The 16,173-nt window shown below is 38.9% G+C and overlaps 2 protein-coding genes across 3 annotated transcripts; both read right to left on the bottom strand.

Moving 5' to 3' along the window:
- Positions 1-1,646: 1,646 nt before the first annotated feature.
- Positions 1,647-15,517, bottom strand: LOC126626785 (uncharacterized). The gene is made up of 4 exons (XM_050296180.1): positions 15,173-15,517; positions 5,174-5,321; positions 4,891-4,969; positions 1,647-4,798 (listed from the first exon to the last, which is right to left on the bottom strand). The coding sequence occupies exons 1-4, from the start codon at positions 15,515-15,517 to the stop codon at positions 4,672-4,674; spliced, it is 699 nt and encodes a 232-aa protein (XP_050152137.1). The 3' UTR covers positions 1,647-4,671.
- LOC126627108 (uncharacterized) lies at positions 1,871-3,923 on the bottom strand. Of its 2 annotated transcripts, XM_050296538.1 has the most exons (3): positions 3,790-3,923; positions 3,503-3,656; positions 1,871-2,244 (listed from the first exon to the last, which is right to left on the bottom strand). In XM_050296538.1, the coding sequence occupies exons 1-3, from the start codon at positions 3,798-3,800 to the stop codon at positions 2,020-2,022; spliced, it is 390 nt and encodes a 129-aa protein (XP_050152495.1). In that variant the 5' UTR covers positions 3,801-3,923; the 3' UTR covers positions 1,871-2,019. The 2 variants fall into 2 exon arrangements, with proteins under 2 accessions (XP_050152495.1, XP_050152494.1); XM_050296537.1 differs by lacking the exon at positions 3,790-3,923 and having other exon boundaries at positions 3,503-3,715.
- Positions 15,518-16,173: the final 656 nt, after the last annotated feature.

Genomic DNA, 16,173 nt, shown 5'->3' with positions numbered 1-16,173 from the left:
AATCCAGAAATGCAAGAAACAAACATTATAATAAATTATTTGACGGAACAAAAAAAAAAAAAAAAAAAAAAGAGGGAAGCAAAGTAATATTTGGAAATGAAATTTCAAGCAGGCAAACAGGCTGAGGGAAAACAGGGTATGTGCAAGCCCATCGAGGCTCTACTTAAAAATTTCCATGTCGTTTGTTCTCTACATAAAAAGTTCCATGTCGTTTGTTCTCTACATAAAAAGGTCTATGTCGTTTGTTAGTCCCTTGTCTTTTCAGATAAGTTTGTTGCGATCTCGTAGCATTAAAGAAAGGCTATTCCGAATGGCGATTGACATGTCCAAGGGGTAGTTTGCCCTCCTTCATGAGGCTCATATTGTCTTTGTGGTGGTCTAGAAATCGTATTCTGCGGCAAGCAGAACATGTGTAACCAGTAGACGTGGTAAGCAGCCAGTGCAGCATCAATGGTGGATCCCACAAGGGACACTGCCAATAAAGGCAGACTGAGAGAATGAGGTGGTGTGGACACCCGAGCTAATATGCATACCGGAACTCTACACACCTTCTCAATGGACCGCGACAGAACGCGGTTAAAAGTGACTGCAAATCGAATATGAGAATAAATTGATGAAAGGCAGAGCCAAGCCGAAGATAGAGGAGATCGGATTTGTGGGGTTGACCGGAGTTGTAGAGGATGACTGGGGGACATGAAGATGAAGGGATGGATCTGAGGACATAATTGAGTAGGAATGATGGTAATAAGGGTGCATAGGTCACACTAATCGGGATGGATAACAGGGGGAAAGCAGTAACAGAAAGGAACGAGGGAAAAAACTGTAGAAGATAGGAAACGATTGCCACCGACCTTGGACATAGCAGGGTCGGCAGCTGAACAGAAAATCAAGAAGGAAAACCTCAGACAAGAGGAGAGAAGAAGCTCATCTAGGAAGAAAGACTCTCGTTGTCGTAGTATAGTAGTTCAAGTAAGGTCGTTTGCCATAGGGATTGAATGAATAATTTATGTAAAGATCAAATATTAATTAATTATTTGAAAACAAAGTTTTGAAGTGGTCGATTTTATTGCCTAAAATATTAAAAACGAATTTAATTAAACACAATTAAATAAATTGGCAAAGTAAACAAAACAAAAGAAAATAGTTTTGAAAATAAATTTGAGCACTAGGATCCCGTCGTCACCTTAACAATCCTACGTAGTTCTTCCAATTACGAATTACCTATGCATATTTTGAAGGTTAGGTTTTCTTAAAGTATGTCCTACTTTGAACCTCTAATATAAAACGTATATCTAACATACAACTCATCCATGGCATCATTGAATGTGAACATGCAAGACTCATTAAGTTTTGTGAAATCCTTTTGAAAAACCTTATAACCCTTTAAATGTGTCGTACATCCTAAGAAGTTACATATATTAACCATAAAAAACCAGCGCTAATTTCAAGGACAACCCTCCACCAAAATTGCATCAAATTACTTTTCTAAATACCCTAATGGTGGCCAATTATCAAGACAATTAGATAGTTTAAACCGGTGATTAATAATTCAAAACATGCATGCATAATATCTTAAGTAAATTGAAAAGAAACTACATATTTTTACTAAAGCTCGTGGCCTCGTCTTAGCAAATGAAACTAGTTACTAACAACCATAAAACAAAATATTATTAAAAACGTAGATAAAAAAAACATCTTAAAAATAAACTTGAATCGTCAAGAGCTCTCTAAGTAGTGAATGCCTAAATTTTATGCGTCCGCCTCCCTCCTTTTTAACCCTAATAGCTAAATATCTTTATTTATACTACTACAAAAATAAAACCCTAAAAAGTCTTAGAATAAAACTAGGAAACATAATAAAATAATAAAATAGAAAATAAAAGGATTCTTATTTGAATTAAAATTCGGACTTTTCAGAAAATCAATCTTTTGACCGACCAAATCAACTCCGATTTAGTCCCAAAAGGTCTCTTTTGAAAGATGGAAACATCCCCTACAAATCCTCAGAAGAAATCTTCCTCAAAATATGCCATCTTGACCTCCAAAATACCCAAAACATCCAGAAATATCAATCTGGAAAAGCTGCGCACTGGGCCTTCTTTTCATTGCCACAGTCAAACGGCTTGGTAAAAAATCTGGAATTTTGATACAATCGTCTTGAAAGACTCCCGAATATCCTCCAATTAGAATCACTCCAAAATTCATCCGTTTGATCAATTTTTGCTCCAGAGGAATTCGAATGTCCTACATTAAAAATATAATCCAAAGTATCAAAATTATACCAAAATAACCAATAAACTATAACTAAGAATAGGGTAAAATATATAGTATAACATCGACTCATCAAAAAACCCCCAAACTTAGCTTTTTGCTTGTCCTCAAGCAAAACAAAACTCAAAAACAAATTAAAAACTAACAAACTAGAAACTTTATTAAAACTCAAATAAAACAAAATTTTCATCTTCAAGTTGCAATAGATAACAAATGTTAAAAATCAAAACATCTTTCCAAAAGTTCCAACTGATCCCACCACAGAGTCTATAAGCCATTTAGAAAAAATTAGAAAAGAATTCATGAACTTCATCTGATGTAAAGTGAACCAATAATGTTAAAGAGACTCGACTAAAATCTCTACCTTTCGTACTCTTTATTCCATACATACTAACTTTATATATTTCTTTTTTTCTTTTTTCGCTTTTTTTTCTTCTTCTAGTAACAGTAGTAGTCGTGCAATGTCAGTTCCCTTAAGCTTTCGATCCAACCCATGTAACGAGCATTAGGTTAATGACTCCCAAACCACAAAGGCTTTAGGGCATTAGATGTAGAACACCCCTAAGGACTTATTAACTCAAGCTGAAAAGACTACAAAACCAACTAACCATCCTACCCCATGCCAAAACTTAACCGTCTTACACGAGAATCACTGCTAATTAGGCAGGACTGGCCCGATTACTAAGCAAAGTTTCAGGTGAAACAATTATTACTTTATTTGTAACACATACTAAACTTTACTAAAAACAAAAATTAAAATACATTCAGACTAAAAGTAAGTGTTTCAATCTCATTCCCCATAAACCATGTTGAAGTGAACATGCAAATTTTCAAAATATAACTCATGAATTAGTGTCTAAGCAATGATAAATAGAAAAGACTCTACTATGAGATTAACCTTCACTATGTTCATTTGTTCTAACGTTTAAAATAAACGATGGATATTAACTTAAAAAGAATGAAATTTTTTAATTTAACTCAAAAATTAAAAATCTAAAATTTCTTATTTCTCACTTTCAAACTTAAATCACACATTATCCTCAAGGTGTGGAAAGTAGAAGAAAAACAAAAATAAACTAAAACAACAAAATAAAAATAAAACACCACCTTAATTGACTAGAAATAGAAAGATGAAAAATAAAACTAGAAAATAAAACAAAAGACAAAGCAGAACAAAGTATAAAATGATACAAAACGAAAAATAAAATAAAGGGAATGGAAGAGGACACACCTGGGATCGAACCTGGGACACGAGAGCATCAAAGAAGGCGCTGAAAAATAAAATCCCAAAAGTTGTGCTGCGTGCTGGACTGGAACCCGTGACCTGCTGGAATAGCTTGAAGCGCTGAGCCTCTTCACACGAGCCACACGTGCTGATGGGAACCCTAGCAGATTCACATATAAACCAAGTTTTAGTTCTCATTAGAAATTTGTACCCGCACATTGCTACAGGGTTGGAAATTGTATGAAAGATTATGCGTGCAAGATATAAAAGATTATGTTGCAAAACATTAATACATTGAAAACATTTGGTAGATTGTTATATACAAAAGTTTTTATCCACCCATTCCTCAAGTTGTTCCTTTGGAGCTGTCAAGATTATGCTTTGGTCCTCATGGTTTAAATCCCTGCTTTAGCTCTCTTCTTGAGGTATGATTACACAATTTTACATGTCTGAACTTAGTGGCAATTCATTTAAGCATGTAAGAGAATGGTGATAACACACTTCAATCAAACCGGTTACTCTTTGCACTCAATTTTTTAACAAATATATAGAACCAAAGACCAATTGTTAAAACGTGTTTAATAAGGGATTTATTTAAATTAAAAAAAATTCCTTCAAATACATAATCTAACTGGCAAGATATGTATCAATTTACTAAATCCATCACTCCAATCTTTAAACTAAATTTTGATTTCATCTAATAACCTTGGGCCTACTGCTATATCGTTTCAACTTTCAAAATAACTTCAGTAAGGATCTAAGTTGGAGTATAAGTGCTTACAAACTTTCTATTGGTAGTAAGTTTTTGCGACACTGAGTTGCAGTGCTAACTCTTGTTCAGTGCTGCATCATTTGAATAATCCTAGACCTATAGGAAAAAAACAAAACACAGAGGGATTTCCTCACTCAAGGACAATAGGAAACACTCCAATTCATAATATCATTTCCCTGACTTAAAAATACATCAATTGACTGATAGGTAGACCTGGCATTTCAAACTCGACCCGTTAACCCGATCCGACCCGACCCATTAAAATGAGTATTCGGGTGAGTGTTTAACAGGTCAACCCGTTAAGCACCCGTTAAATAACGGATCATTTTGGGTGAACCCGCGAAACCCGTTAACCACCCGTTACACCCGTTATTAAGGGCTTTTGTGTAATTTCAGTTGTCAATTATAAGCATTGCAGACTTGCAGTTTTGTGGAGTCTGTCTCGCATTGCAGTGTTTCTGCTTTGCAGCCTGTTGCTCTTGAATTCTTCTCTTTCTTTTTCTTTCGCATCCCTCTTGAATCCCAATGCACTTCAAAGACAAGTAATAATAATTATTAAATGATAAATACATTTTTGAAGGTAAAAATCCAAGAAAATCGTGGAGTAATTGGGACCAATTACCAGAATTCTGCTTTGCAGCCTGTTGCTCTTGAATTCTTCTCTTTCTTTTTCTTTCGCATCCCTCTTGAATCCCAATGCACTTCAAAGACAAGTAATAATAATTATTAAATGATAAATGTTGTAAACATTCCTAGTTTAAGTATGATTGTGTAAATCCTAGATAAGATTTGATTCTAGTTATCCTTTCCTATTACAACTTGTATTACTTGGAGGAGAAGGAATATCTTCTCCCCCTTTACTACTATAAATAAAGGCACAATGTAGGAGGGATAACAACACACACATTCCCCTACAATTCTACAAACACACATCTCTCTCCTCTCTCCCTCTGCCGCCGGCCTTACTCTCTCTGTCAGATAAAATAGACCACAACACGTTATCAGCACGCTCCTACCGCTGCGCTTAGGAATCTGACATTGGAGATTTTTTTTCTGCATCAAACCAGTTCATCCATATCATCACGCAATCAGGTTCTTTCCAAACAACGGTTTTTAACTCGATATTTTGCAAGCCCTGATAACATGAACATTCACCATGATGCATGACCCAACTTTACGTTTAACGTATTTTAGATTCTACATAAATTGTGTATGCTTCATAACCAAAATTGCTACAATTATGTGAATTTGATATTTGCCATGAATTGAATCTTACATATGTACATGCATTGAAACTATTATTTGCATATGCATCAACGTAAATATGTGATTCATTAAAATTATACATGCATATAATATAATTGAATTGAAAAAAAAAACATTTTTTTGCGATTGGGACTTGGGTTCTTTCGAACCCGTGACCACCATCCTGAGGATGGGGTCTCCACGCCGAGTAGAAGAGCTTGCAGCCTTCTTCTTCCACATACAAAAAAAAAAAAATATATATATATATATATATATATATATATATTTGGGCCCTCCTGCAGAGAGCCGAGTGCAAATTTTTTTTTCAGGGGTTAGCTTTTAGCGGCCCGCGTTTTTTTAGGGCCTGTTTTCTGCGGCCCCTTGCCTCTCCCCACCCCGTGAGCCTGCAGCTCACCTCGAGACCCTCCATTGCCCAAATTTTTGGGCATATGTCTTACAGACCCTTTTTTTTTTAGCCATCCACTGCTCCATATTTTTTTTTTTTTTGGATCCCAAATTTTATTCGCCTAATTATTTTTAGGCCCAATGGGTTTATATTTTTTTTTTCCCCACATTTTAATTTGGCCCAAAGTCCAAATAAATTAATTCAATTATAATTATACACCTAAAGGTTATATTTTTGCATATATCTGTTGCATATTTGTTTGCATATATATATTTGTGTTTGTCTGCAGGAATATATGAACCTGAAGTTCATAATTACTTTGAAACCCGAAGTTTCTTCTAAACATGCCTTGTTTGAAAACCCGAAGTTTTCACTTAAATATATCACCTATGAAACCCGAAGTTTTTCATGCAAAATTAAACCAATACATGTCTATTAGAACCTGTATGTTCTACTCCTATGTGAATGGATTGATTTTTCTCCATTACACTAACCACATCTTGTTCATCCATTTTGTGATAAGAACATGTCGAATTTGAACAAACTCGACTTCACCGCTTTGGAGGTTTCTGGAAGGAACTACCTCAAGTGGGTTCAAGATGTGAAGCTCCACCTCACTGCAAAGAATTTGCGTCCTGCTATTGAAGAAGCAACAGATAAACCTGTTGGCGAAGCTGAAAAAGCCACTGTTATGATCTTCATCCGAAGACATATCCATGACGCTATGCAAACTGAGTACCTTGCTGAGGAGGATCCACGTGCATTATGGGTCGCTTTGGCTGATCGTTTCGATCACCAAAAGAACATATTCTTGCCTGAAGCAAGACACGACTGGCAGCACTTACGCTTCCAAGACTTTAAGTCTGTGAATGAATATAATTCTGAAGTTTGTCGAATCCGATCACTTCTCAAGTTTTGCAATGAAACTTTGACTGAAGAGGATCTCCTGGAGAAGACTTACTCGACCTTCTCTGCTTCTAATATTGTTCTGCAGCAACAATATAGAGCTCAGAAGTTCACTAAGTTCTCGGATTTGATCTCTGTTTTACTTCTTGCTGAAAAGCAGAACCAGCTATTGATGAAGAATCATCAAGCTCGACCTACTGGGGCTACTGTTGTGCCTGAAGCACATTATAGCACTAATCAGCACCCAAAATGCCAAAAGAGGCATGGTAAGGGCGGCCAGAAGCCATCCCACCAAGGTGAACAGAGCCAAGGCCCATCCAAGGGAGGAAACAAAGCCCAGAAGCGCCCAAACCTCGCTCCCAAGGCCCCGAACTTCAAGAATAAGGGCAAAGCACCTGCCACAATGAATGACAATATGTGCTATCGTTGTGGTTCCAAGGACCATTGGTCCCGTATTTGCCGTGCTCCCAAGAAGGTTGTGGATGCATATCATTCTCGTCGTACGAAGTTTGAATCAAACTTCCTGCAAGTGGACGAACCGGAGACTACAAAGATGGAGGTTTCTGACTTTCAGGAGGATACCACTCCTATGGAAGATTAGAATCTTAGACATAGACTTATTTTTCAGTTGAAATAATACAATTGGGGCCGAATTCCACCTTGTGGCCGAACCCCACCTTGTTTTTTGGTTGATTTTGAACAATTTTCCTTTATGTTTTGGATCATTAGTTGGCGATTTATTTTGGATATTAAGTTTTTAATACTTGAATAAATGAAATTATTTTGAATTGATACTTGTTTTTATAAACTTTTATGCATGTGACCGATTCAAATTAATTTTTCATTCTAGGTATGACTAGTGGGAAAGTTAGTTGTCTGGCAGATAGTGCAACCACGCATACTGTTTTGCGTGAACGCATCTATTTCACTAACTTCGTACCTAAGAATGCACCTCTGACAACCCTCTCAGGCCCATCCAACCTGATCGAAGGATACGGTAAGACACGTATAATGTTGTCCAATGGTACAATCTTGACCATTGCTGAGGCACTCTATTCTCCACATTCCGGAAGAACGTTACTAAGTTTCAAGGACATTAGAGATAAAAATTACCACGCTGAAACCCACGTAGAAAACGGAGTTGAATTTCTGTGCGTAACTTCCTACGAATATGGCCAGAAGCGTATTCTAGAGAAGATGGAGCGTAACCCGAGTGGTCTGTATACTACGACCATACGCCCCATAGAATGCCACTATGTGGCCGGCCCTACCACAGGGACCGCGCACGAAATTACACTTTGGCATAATCGTTTGGGACATCCTGGACGAATAGCGATGCGCCATATCCTCAAAACTTCACACGGGCATCCACTAACCCGAAGCTTAGGTTCGATCCATGAAATTGCATGTCAAACATGTTCTATGGGAAAGCTTATTACTAAGCCTTTTTATGACAAGATTCGTTCGAATCCTCCCATTTTTCTACAACGGATTCAGGGGGACATTTGTGGACCGATTCAACCTCCCTGCGGACCATTTAGATATTTTATGGTTTTGGTTGACGCTTCTACACGTTGGTCACACGTGTGCTTGTTGTCCACAAGGAACGCTGCATTCTCCAAACTGTTGGCTCAGGTTATCAAGCTCAGGGCTCACCACCCTGATTATCCGATCAAATCTATTCGATTGGATAATGCTGGAGAATTCACATCTAAAACTTTTGATGACTATTGCATGTCAGTTGGGGTTGAAGTTGAACATCTTGTACCCCATGTTCACACCCAGAACGGCCTGGCAGAGGCTTTCATTAAGCGTTTACAAATGATTGCTCGATCGTTGGTCATACGTACCAAGCTCCCGATCGCTGCTTGGGGCCATGCAATATTGCACGCAGCAAAGTTGGTCCGCATGAGGCCTGTTGCGACACAACCATTTAGTGCCCTTCAGTTGGTCACCGGATGCGAACCCGACATATCGCATCTGCGCGTTTTTGGTTGTGCGGTCTATGTGCCGATCTCGCCGCCCTTACGTACAAAAATGGGGCCTCAGCGAAGGATGGGAATCTATGTCGGATATGATTCTCCTTCGATTATTCGTTACTTAGAACCTTTGACAGGCGATCTGTTTACCGCTCGTTTCGCGGATTGTCACTTCTATGAGACAGTCTTCCCGTCGTTAGGGGGAGATAAGAACGTCAACATTCCTAATGAACGACGTGAATTATCGTGGACGACTCCCACTTTGTCTCATTTAGATCCCTGCACCGCTCAGTCTGAAGCTGAAGTGCAGCGCATATTAGATCTCCAGAGCATAGCTCAGAGCATGCCAGATGCTTTCACCGATCTAGCGCGCGTGACAAGATCACATATTTCAGCTGCGAATACGCCTGCAAAGATGGATGTACCAAATGTACGACGGACTACCCTCCTGGAAGCCCGGGACGCCAATTCTGGTGATCCACGTACATTAACGGCTAGCCAATCATCTGCCCCTACACAAAAGCGTGGCAGACCCCTTGGTTCAAAGGATTCACACCCCTGGAAGAGGAAAACCACGGCACAAAGTCCTGAAGAGCCTACCGTGAATCCGACTATCGCTTACTCATTTTACCCAACTCATGAGGAAATTCTAGATTATGGAAGCGTCCTTGAAGAGACGAATCCTCCTCCCGAGAATCGTGAGATTTCGGTCTATTATGCTAGCTTAGATGATGTGTGGCGTAGAAATGAGATGATTGTCGACGATGCATTAGCATTTGCAGTAGCTACTGAGATCATGTTGAGCGATGACATTGAACCGCGTTCCATTGATGAATGTCGACGTAGAGCTGATTGGTCAAACTGGAAACAAGCAATCCAAGTCGAACTTGATTCATTTGTGAAACGTAAGGTGTTTGGACCTGTAGTTCCTACTCCTCCACATGTGAAGCCCGTTGGCTACAAGTGGGTTTTCGTTCGAAAGCGTAATGAGAAGAACGAAATTGTGCGTTACAAAGCTCGTCTTGTAGCACAAGGTTTCTCACAACGCCCCGGGATTGACTATGACGAAACTTACTCACCCGTTATGGATGTGATTACTTTTCGATACCTTATCAGTTTGGTAGTTTCCGAAAAACTGGATATGCAGCTGATAGACGTAGTAACCGTGTATCTCTATGGGGATCTTGGTACGAAAATTTATATGAAAGTTCCCGAAGGACTTACATTGACTGGTTCAAATATTTCCAAACCCCGGAACACGCTCTCAATTCGGCTGAGGCGTTCACTATACGGTTTGAAACAATCCGGAAGAATGTGGTATAACCGTTTAAGTGAGTATTTGACTAGTCAGGGATATGTGAATAACGAACTATGCCCTTGTGTGTTCATTAAGAAGTCAGATTCCAGATTTGCAATTGTTGCAGTATATGTCGATGACATGAATCTCATCGGAACTCCTGAAGAGCTCGCAAGAACAGCTTCGCACCTAAAGTCGGAATTTGAGATGAAAGATCTAGGTAAGACTCGATATTGTCTCGGTCTCGAGATAGAGCATTGTTCGGATGGAATTTTAGTACATCAATCGAACTACACCAGAAGGTGTTGCGCCGTTTTAATGAGGATAAAGCGAAGTCTTCGAGTACTCCTATGGTCGTTCGTACGCTAGATGCAAAGCGAGATCCCTTCCGTCCGAAGGAGGATGATGAAGAGATTTTGGAGCCTGAAGTTCCTTATCTAAGTGCGATAGGCGCTTTATTGTACTTAGCTCAATGCACTAGACCCGACATCTCCTTCGCTGTTAATCTTTTGGCAAGATACAGCAATGCACCAACACGCAGACATTGGACTGGCGTGAAAGACATCTTCCGTTACCTTAAGGGTACTACGGATTTGGGCTTATTCTATCCCTACGAATCCTCGAGTGATGCCGCACCCTATGCTCATCGGGTTGATTCTCGCCTTGTTGGTTATGCCGACGCTGGATACTTATCTGATCCGCACAAGGCGCGTTCTCAAACGGGTTATGTCTTTACCGTTAGAGGCACCGCAATATCTTGGAGGTCAACTAAACAGACTTTAGTTGCCACTTCGTCTAACCATGCTGAAATTCTCGCCTTACATGAAGCAACTCGGGAATGCTTTTGGTTGAGAGCAGTAGTGGGCCATATTTGAAGCTCCTATGATCTTCATCCCGCCGTTAATGCCCCGACGACGATTTTTTAAGACAACGCAGCTTGCATCGAACAGCTCAAGAAGGGTTACATCAAAGGAGACAACACCAAGCATATTGCGCCGAAGTTCTTCTTTACACATCAACAACAAGAGCATCAGAAGATTGAAGTCACGCAAATCCGATCACAAGACAATCTGACCGACCTCTTCACCAAATCACTACCGAAGGCGACGTTTCAGAAGCTTGTTCATGGAATTGGTATGCGTAAACTTTCTGAGTTGTAACTTTGCTATTTCTCTTTGGAATTATGTCAAACTCAGGGGGAGTATCTTCTGGATACTTGCTTGATCTTAATGTACTCTTTTTCCCTACGATTAGGAGCATTTTTCCCACTGGGTTTTTGCTACCTAACTAGGTTTTAACGAGGCACCCACCTTGGGCTGGTCATATCCCTGATGACGTCCTGTAGACGTTTCTTTTGACTTTGCATTTCTCACGCATTTTTCCTTAAACTATGGATTTTGTCCCTACTCGGGTTTTTGCCATAGCCTTAGGGTTTTTTTAGTGAGACTTACTACTTATGCAAGTTCCTACCTTATTGAGAATAAGCGTTGTTCCTTGGAATCAATGCCGACGAGTCGACTTCCTCAACTTCTGCATGATGCTAAATCTACCTTGAGTATTTACCCACTCAAGGGGGAGTGTTGTAAACATTCCTAGTTTAAGTATGATTGTGTAAATCCTAGATAAGATTTGATTCTAGTTATCCTTTCCTATTACAACTTGTATTACTTGGAGGAGAAGGAATATCTTCTCCCCCTTTACTACTATAAATAAAGGCACAATGTAGGAGGGATAACAACACACATATTCCCCTACAATTCTACAAACACACATCTCTCTCCTCTCTCCCTCTGCCGCCGGCCCTACTCTCTCTGTCAGATAAAATAGACCACAACAATAAATACATTTTTGAAGGTAAAAATCCAAGAAAATCGTGGAGTAATTGAGACCAATTACCAGAAGGAGGAGGAGAAATCTCTGAAATTGTTGAGCTGCGGAGAGGAGGGATTGTTCTGGCGATCCTGGCCAAAATTTCTTGAAAATTCGCATTCATGGCGTCAAGAAGTTAAAAGATTGGTACTTTATGAATCGATGTATAAAACCATAAATCGGGCAGAATAAAATGTTCAAGAAAATTCAAGAACCTGAGCAGAGCGATTCCAAAGACTTTGCACAGCTTGTGTTTGTGGAAATGTCTATGAGAGGACAATTGGATAAAAAATAAAAATAAAAAGTTAACGGGTAAAACAGGTTGAAACGGATGACCCGTTAGCTTAACGGGTTGGGTTCAGATGACCCGTTAGCTTAACAGGTTAGGTTCGGATGACCCGTTAAATTAATGGGTCGGATTCAACCCGACCCAAATCCAGTAAACCCGACCCATTTACAGGTCTACTGATAGGAATCACGAAGCACTTAACACAGATGTCAAAAGATACATCATTTGACTGAAATACGAAAAAGGATAAAGAACTCTAACCTTCCCTGACGACATCAGAACCCAGTTAAAAGAAATCTATTTGGCCCTCAATGAAATCCTTGTTTTGGGCAAGGCAATAACAACAAAACCTCTTCATCCAGCTAGTTTATGCATTCAAAGTCGGGATGAAGGATCACACACATAAATACAACCATACAAACACTATCAGGAAGCAATTTGTATAAAGATTATATTCCCCACTCAAACAATGAAAGATGATAAAAAGACAACAATACTTTTTATTCTATTACAAATCGAGCATCCAACCCGAAACCAATTGGCAACGGGTGGAGACACCCGAGATATTTCAAACTATTTACATAACACTTCAATTCCCGACATGGGATTCACTCTCGAAACAATACCTGCTCCAAGAAGCAATGTACTGTCAAAATTTTCAACTTACTAATTTTGTAATAAACACAAAGAAAACTTATTTTCTCACTAACCCTTTTCTGTTCATTTTCATTTTCACTATATTCCTAATTAAACAAAACTATAAATCAAACTGAAAAACTATAATCTGCTCCTATGAAGAATCCAAATTTTGCATCAAGTATATGTATTTGCTTTAATAATGATAAAAACATGAATTTTGCCAAGAAATTAATATAATCCATCACTCCAATCTCTAAACTAAATTTTGATTTCATCTAATACTCTAGCAGTACAGATCAAACAATCAAATGTTATGAAACCAAACCAAATCTGCTTGAATTAAATTCTACACACTTCAATTCAATCTCAAAATTGAAAATGAACACTTCACTTTTACAAAAGTTGTACAGAGCAAAAAAAAAAAAAAAGACAAAACAAAGTCTCACAGAAAGAGGAAAAATGGTCAATCTGCCATTGGATAACATCTTCTCAGGCAGAGACCAAATTCAAAACCACAAATTCAAAACCACAAAAATCCAATCTAAAACATTGAATCAACAAGATCGTGTAACATGAATCACAGCCATCCAAACACAAACTGCAGTTCATAACTATTGTACAGAGAAGAACTTTTACCCGCAGTTCCACTGTGTCCTTGCGACTGCCAATACTGATCACTCAACGACCAGATCGGAATCGAAACGAAAGAAATAGAGAGATCGAAAAAGGCAAAACACAAACGGGGAGAGAGAGAGGAGAAAAGAAGAGGAAAGGGTTCCAGCATCTTTCCCACAAAACACGAAAGCCACACGGGCAGCAGGCACGTGCAGGACGTATGATTAATGGCAAAATGGTCAATTCATTGCACAATCCCATCAAAATCAGAGTAACACTGAAGAAAATGAGGGGCAAATCCGTCCGCACACTATAGATCAATAGTGCCATCCTAAAACTCAGTTTTAGTAAATATAAACTAGAAACTTATACCCGCGCGATACTGCGGGATTGAAAATCATATGAAACATTTTATAGCTTCAATTTTCATAAACAATGTTTGAGTGAAAAAACAGAGAATTACAATGGCAACCCAAATTAATTCAAACGAAATCTACACAACCCAAAATAAGAGATCAAACGAAATATGCACAACCCAAATGAAGAGATCAAACTCTAATTCTATCAAAAAGCCATTATTCCTAATGCCACCTTTCTCTTTGGCACCCTATCCATTCTGTCAGCAATCGATACAGAAATAAATAAGTTCATAAAAAAAAACCAAGATGTATATGTACACAGCACAAATCAACCCAATCAGCGAACTTTATTTAAATAGAACCAAATGAGTAATAAGTCATTGAACCCTCACTTCACCATTCTAAATTTTTCCATATCTCTGTGTATTTATGAGGGTAGACATTCAACCCTCACTTCTTTCTTTTTTGAGAGTTCTGCATACTAATTGGAGGAAACCAAGGAATTTGAAGCTTTTTCATACCTCAGCTTATATTTTGAGGGAATTTAATGTGTTCTTGGAAAAATTGGTAAAATTGAATGTGGAGGAATAGGGGAAGGTTGTATATTTATATGTATAAGCCATCCAAACTACTAATCAGAACTCTTAAAAGAAACTGATTTGATCATTACAGCTGAATTCTTTTAGTTTCTTTGCTTACCCAAAACCCCAAATACAAAGTAACTAAAAAACCCCCCAAAATCTCACACAGAGATTCATCAAACAGCCGAAAAATAAAAACCCAGAAGCCAAAAGCAATAACCCAGAACTCACCGAAATCAAAACGACGTCTGAAGACGCCCAAAAAAACCAAATTGGGAAAGGATCAACGAAGAACTCACCGAAATTGAATCGAATGGAGAGAATGAACCACCAGGATATGAGGAATGCGGCAAGCCAAAGGCTACTATGAGTGAGTTTTGGGTTGTTGATTTCAGATTTCTCGTTCGGGGAAAGGGGGAGGATAAACAGAAAATACAAAACCTTCATATCCCGAAATTAGACACACCCAAGTGACCTCGACCAAGAGATTGAGCACTCGAACATCAATGACAGAAAGGGGCACAGCTCAACAATTAAATCAAGGAGAAACATAAACAAATACCCAGATGACAAAACGGGAAAAATATCAAAAGGAAAACAAAAATACAAACACCCAGGTCCACAGAGGTCACAAAAACACGAAATCAAAGAAACCCATTTACCATTAACACTTATAAACTGAAAAGAATAAATAAAAAAACAGAAGGGCAGGAAATTACAGCGGGGCCATGAACAGGGTCGAGAGCAATGAAGGCTTCGACGTCGGAGTCGGACCAGGGAGGAAGGGGCTTGTCCTGCTTAACAAACTTGGAGTAGTTGGTGAGGAAGGAGAATCGTTCGCACCAGAAATCCTTGAAACCCTCCCAATGCTCACTGACGAAGGACCAAAGATTGAAGAGCGCGAAGCAGAGATCGAACAGAGCAGAGATGGAAGAGAGATGGCGAAGCTGAGTGCGGGTTCTGAAGAAATCGAGGGATTTCTGTTGCACTGCACTGCAGGGACAAAAATGCCATTTTACTGTATAAAACACACAAAAATGTACACTTAGAGCAGTTCCAGCCATGTCAATAGGCCGGGGGACAGGGAAGAAGAAAAGGCCTGAGGGCCTGTCAAGTTGCTCCAGCCATGAGGAGCCCGAGCTCGTGGAGAAGGCCCGAGCAAGGGGCCTGTCAATTTGTGACAGCTTTGGAGCCCGAGCTCCAAGCCTATTTTTTATTTTTTTCTGTCAGGCGCGTGCACCCCACTCGCGCGTGGGGGCGCGTCGCCCGACAGCTTTTCAGAAAAAACAGTCAACTTTTCAGCCTTTCACAGTTACCGTTGGGAAGCCACGTGGCTTCCCACGGTCAGTTCGATCTCAACGGCTCCTTCATTTAGACCATTGGATCTCAACGGTAAAAAAAATAAAAAAAATCTGATTTAATATCAACCGTTCGATCTGAGATCAACGGTCGATATTAATATGCTTTATAAATAAAGAAAAAATAGTTTTAAAATTAAGAAAAGTTACCGTTACGACACGTGGCACAATCTGGAGTGTTGGAATTCAAATTTTTTAAAATCCAACGGCAGAGATTAATTTTTTGAATAAAAATTTAAAAAAAAATTGTAAAAAATCCGAAAAAATTGTAAAAAATCTGAAAAAAATTGTAAAAAATTGTTTTTACTTTTCTATAAATCGAAATCGATCTCCAATAATTATCTTTTCGGATAATGACACGT

Source organism: Malus sylvestris, chromosome 6, assembly GCF_916048215.2.
Source record: "Malus sylvestris chromosome 6, drMalSylv7.2, whole genome shotgun sequence".
Classification (NCBI taxonomy): Eukaryota; Viridiplantae; Streptophyta; class Magnoliopsida; order Rosales; family Rosaceae; genus Malus; species Malus sylvestris.
The sequence above is the reverse complement of the archived record's forward strand: the minus strand, read 5'-3'. Positions and strand labels throughout refer to the sequence as shown.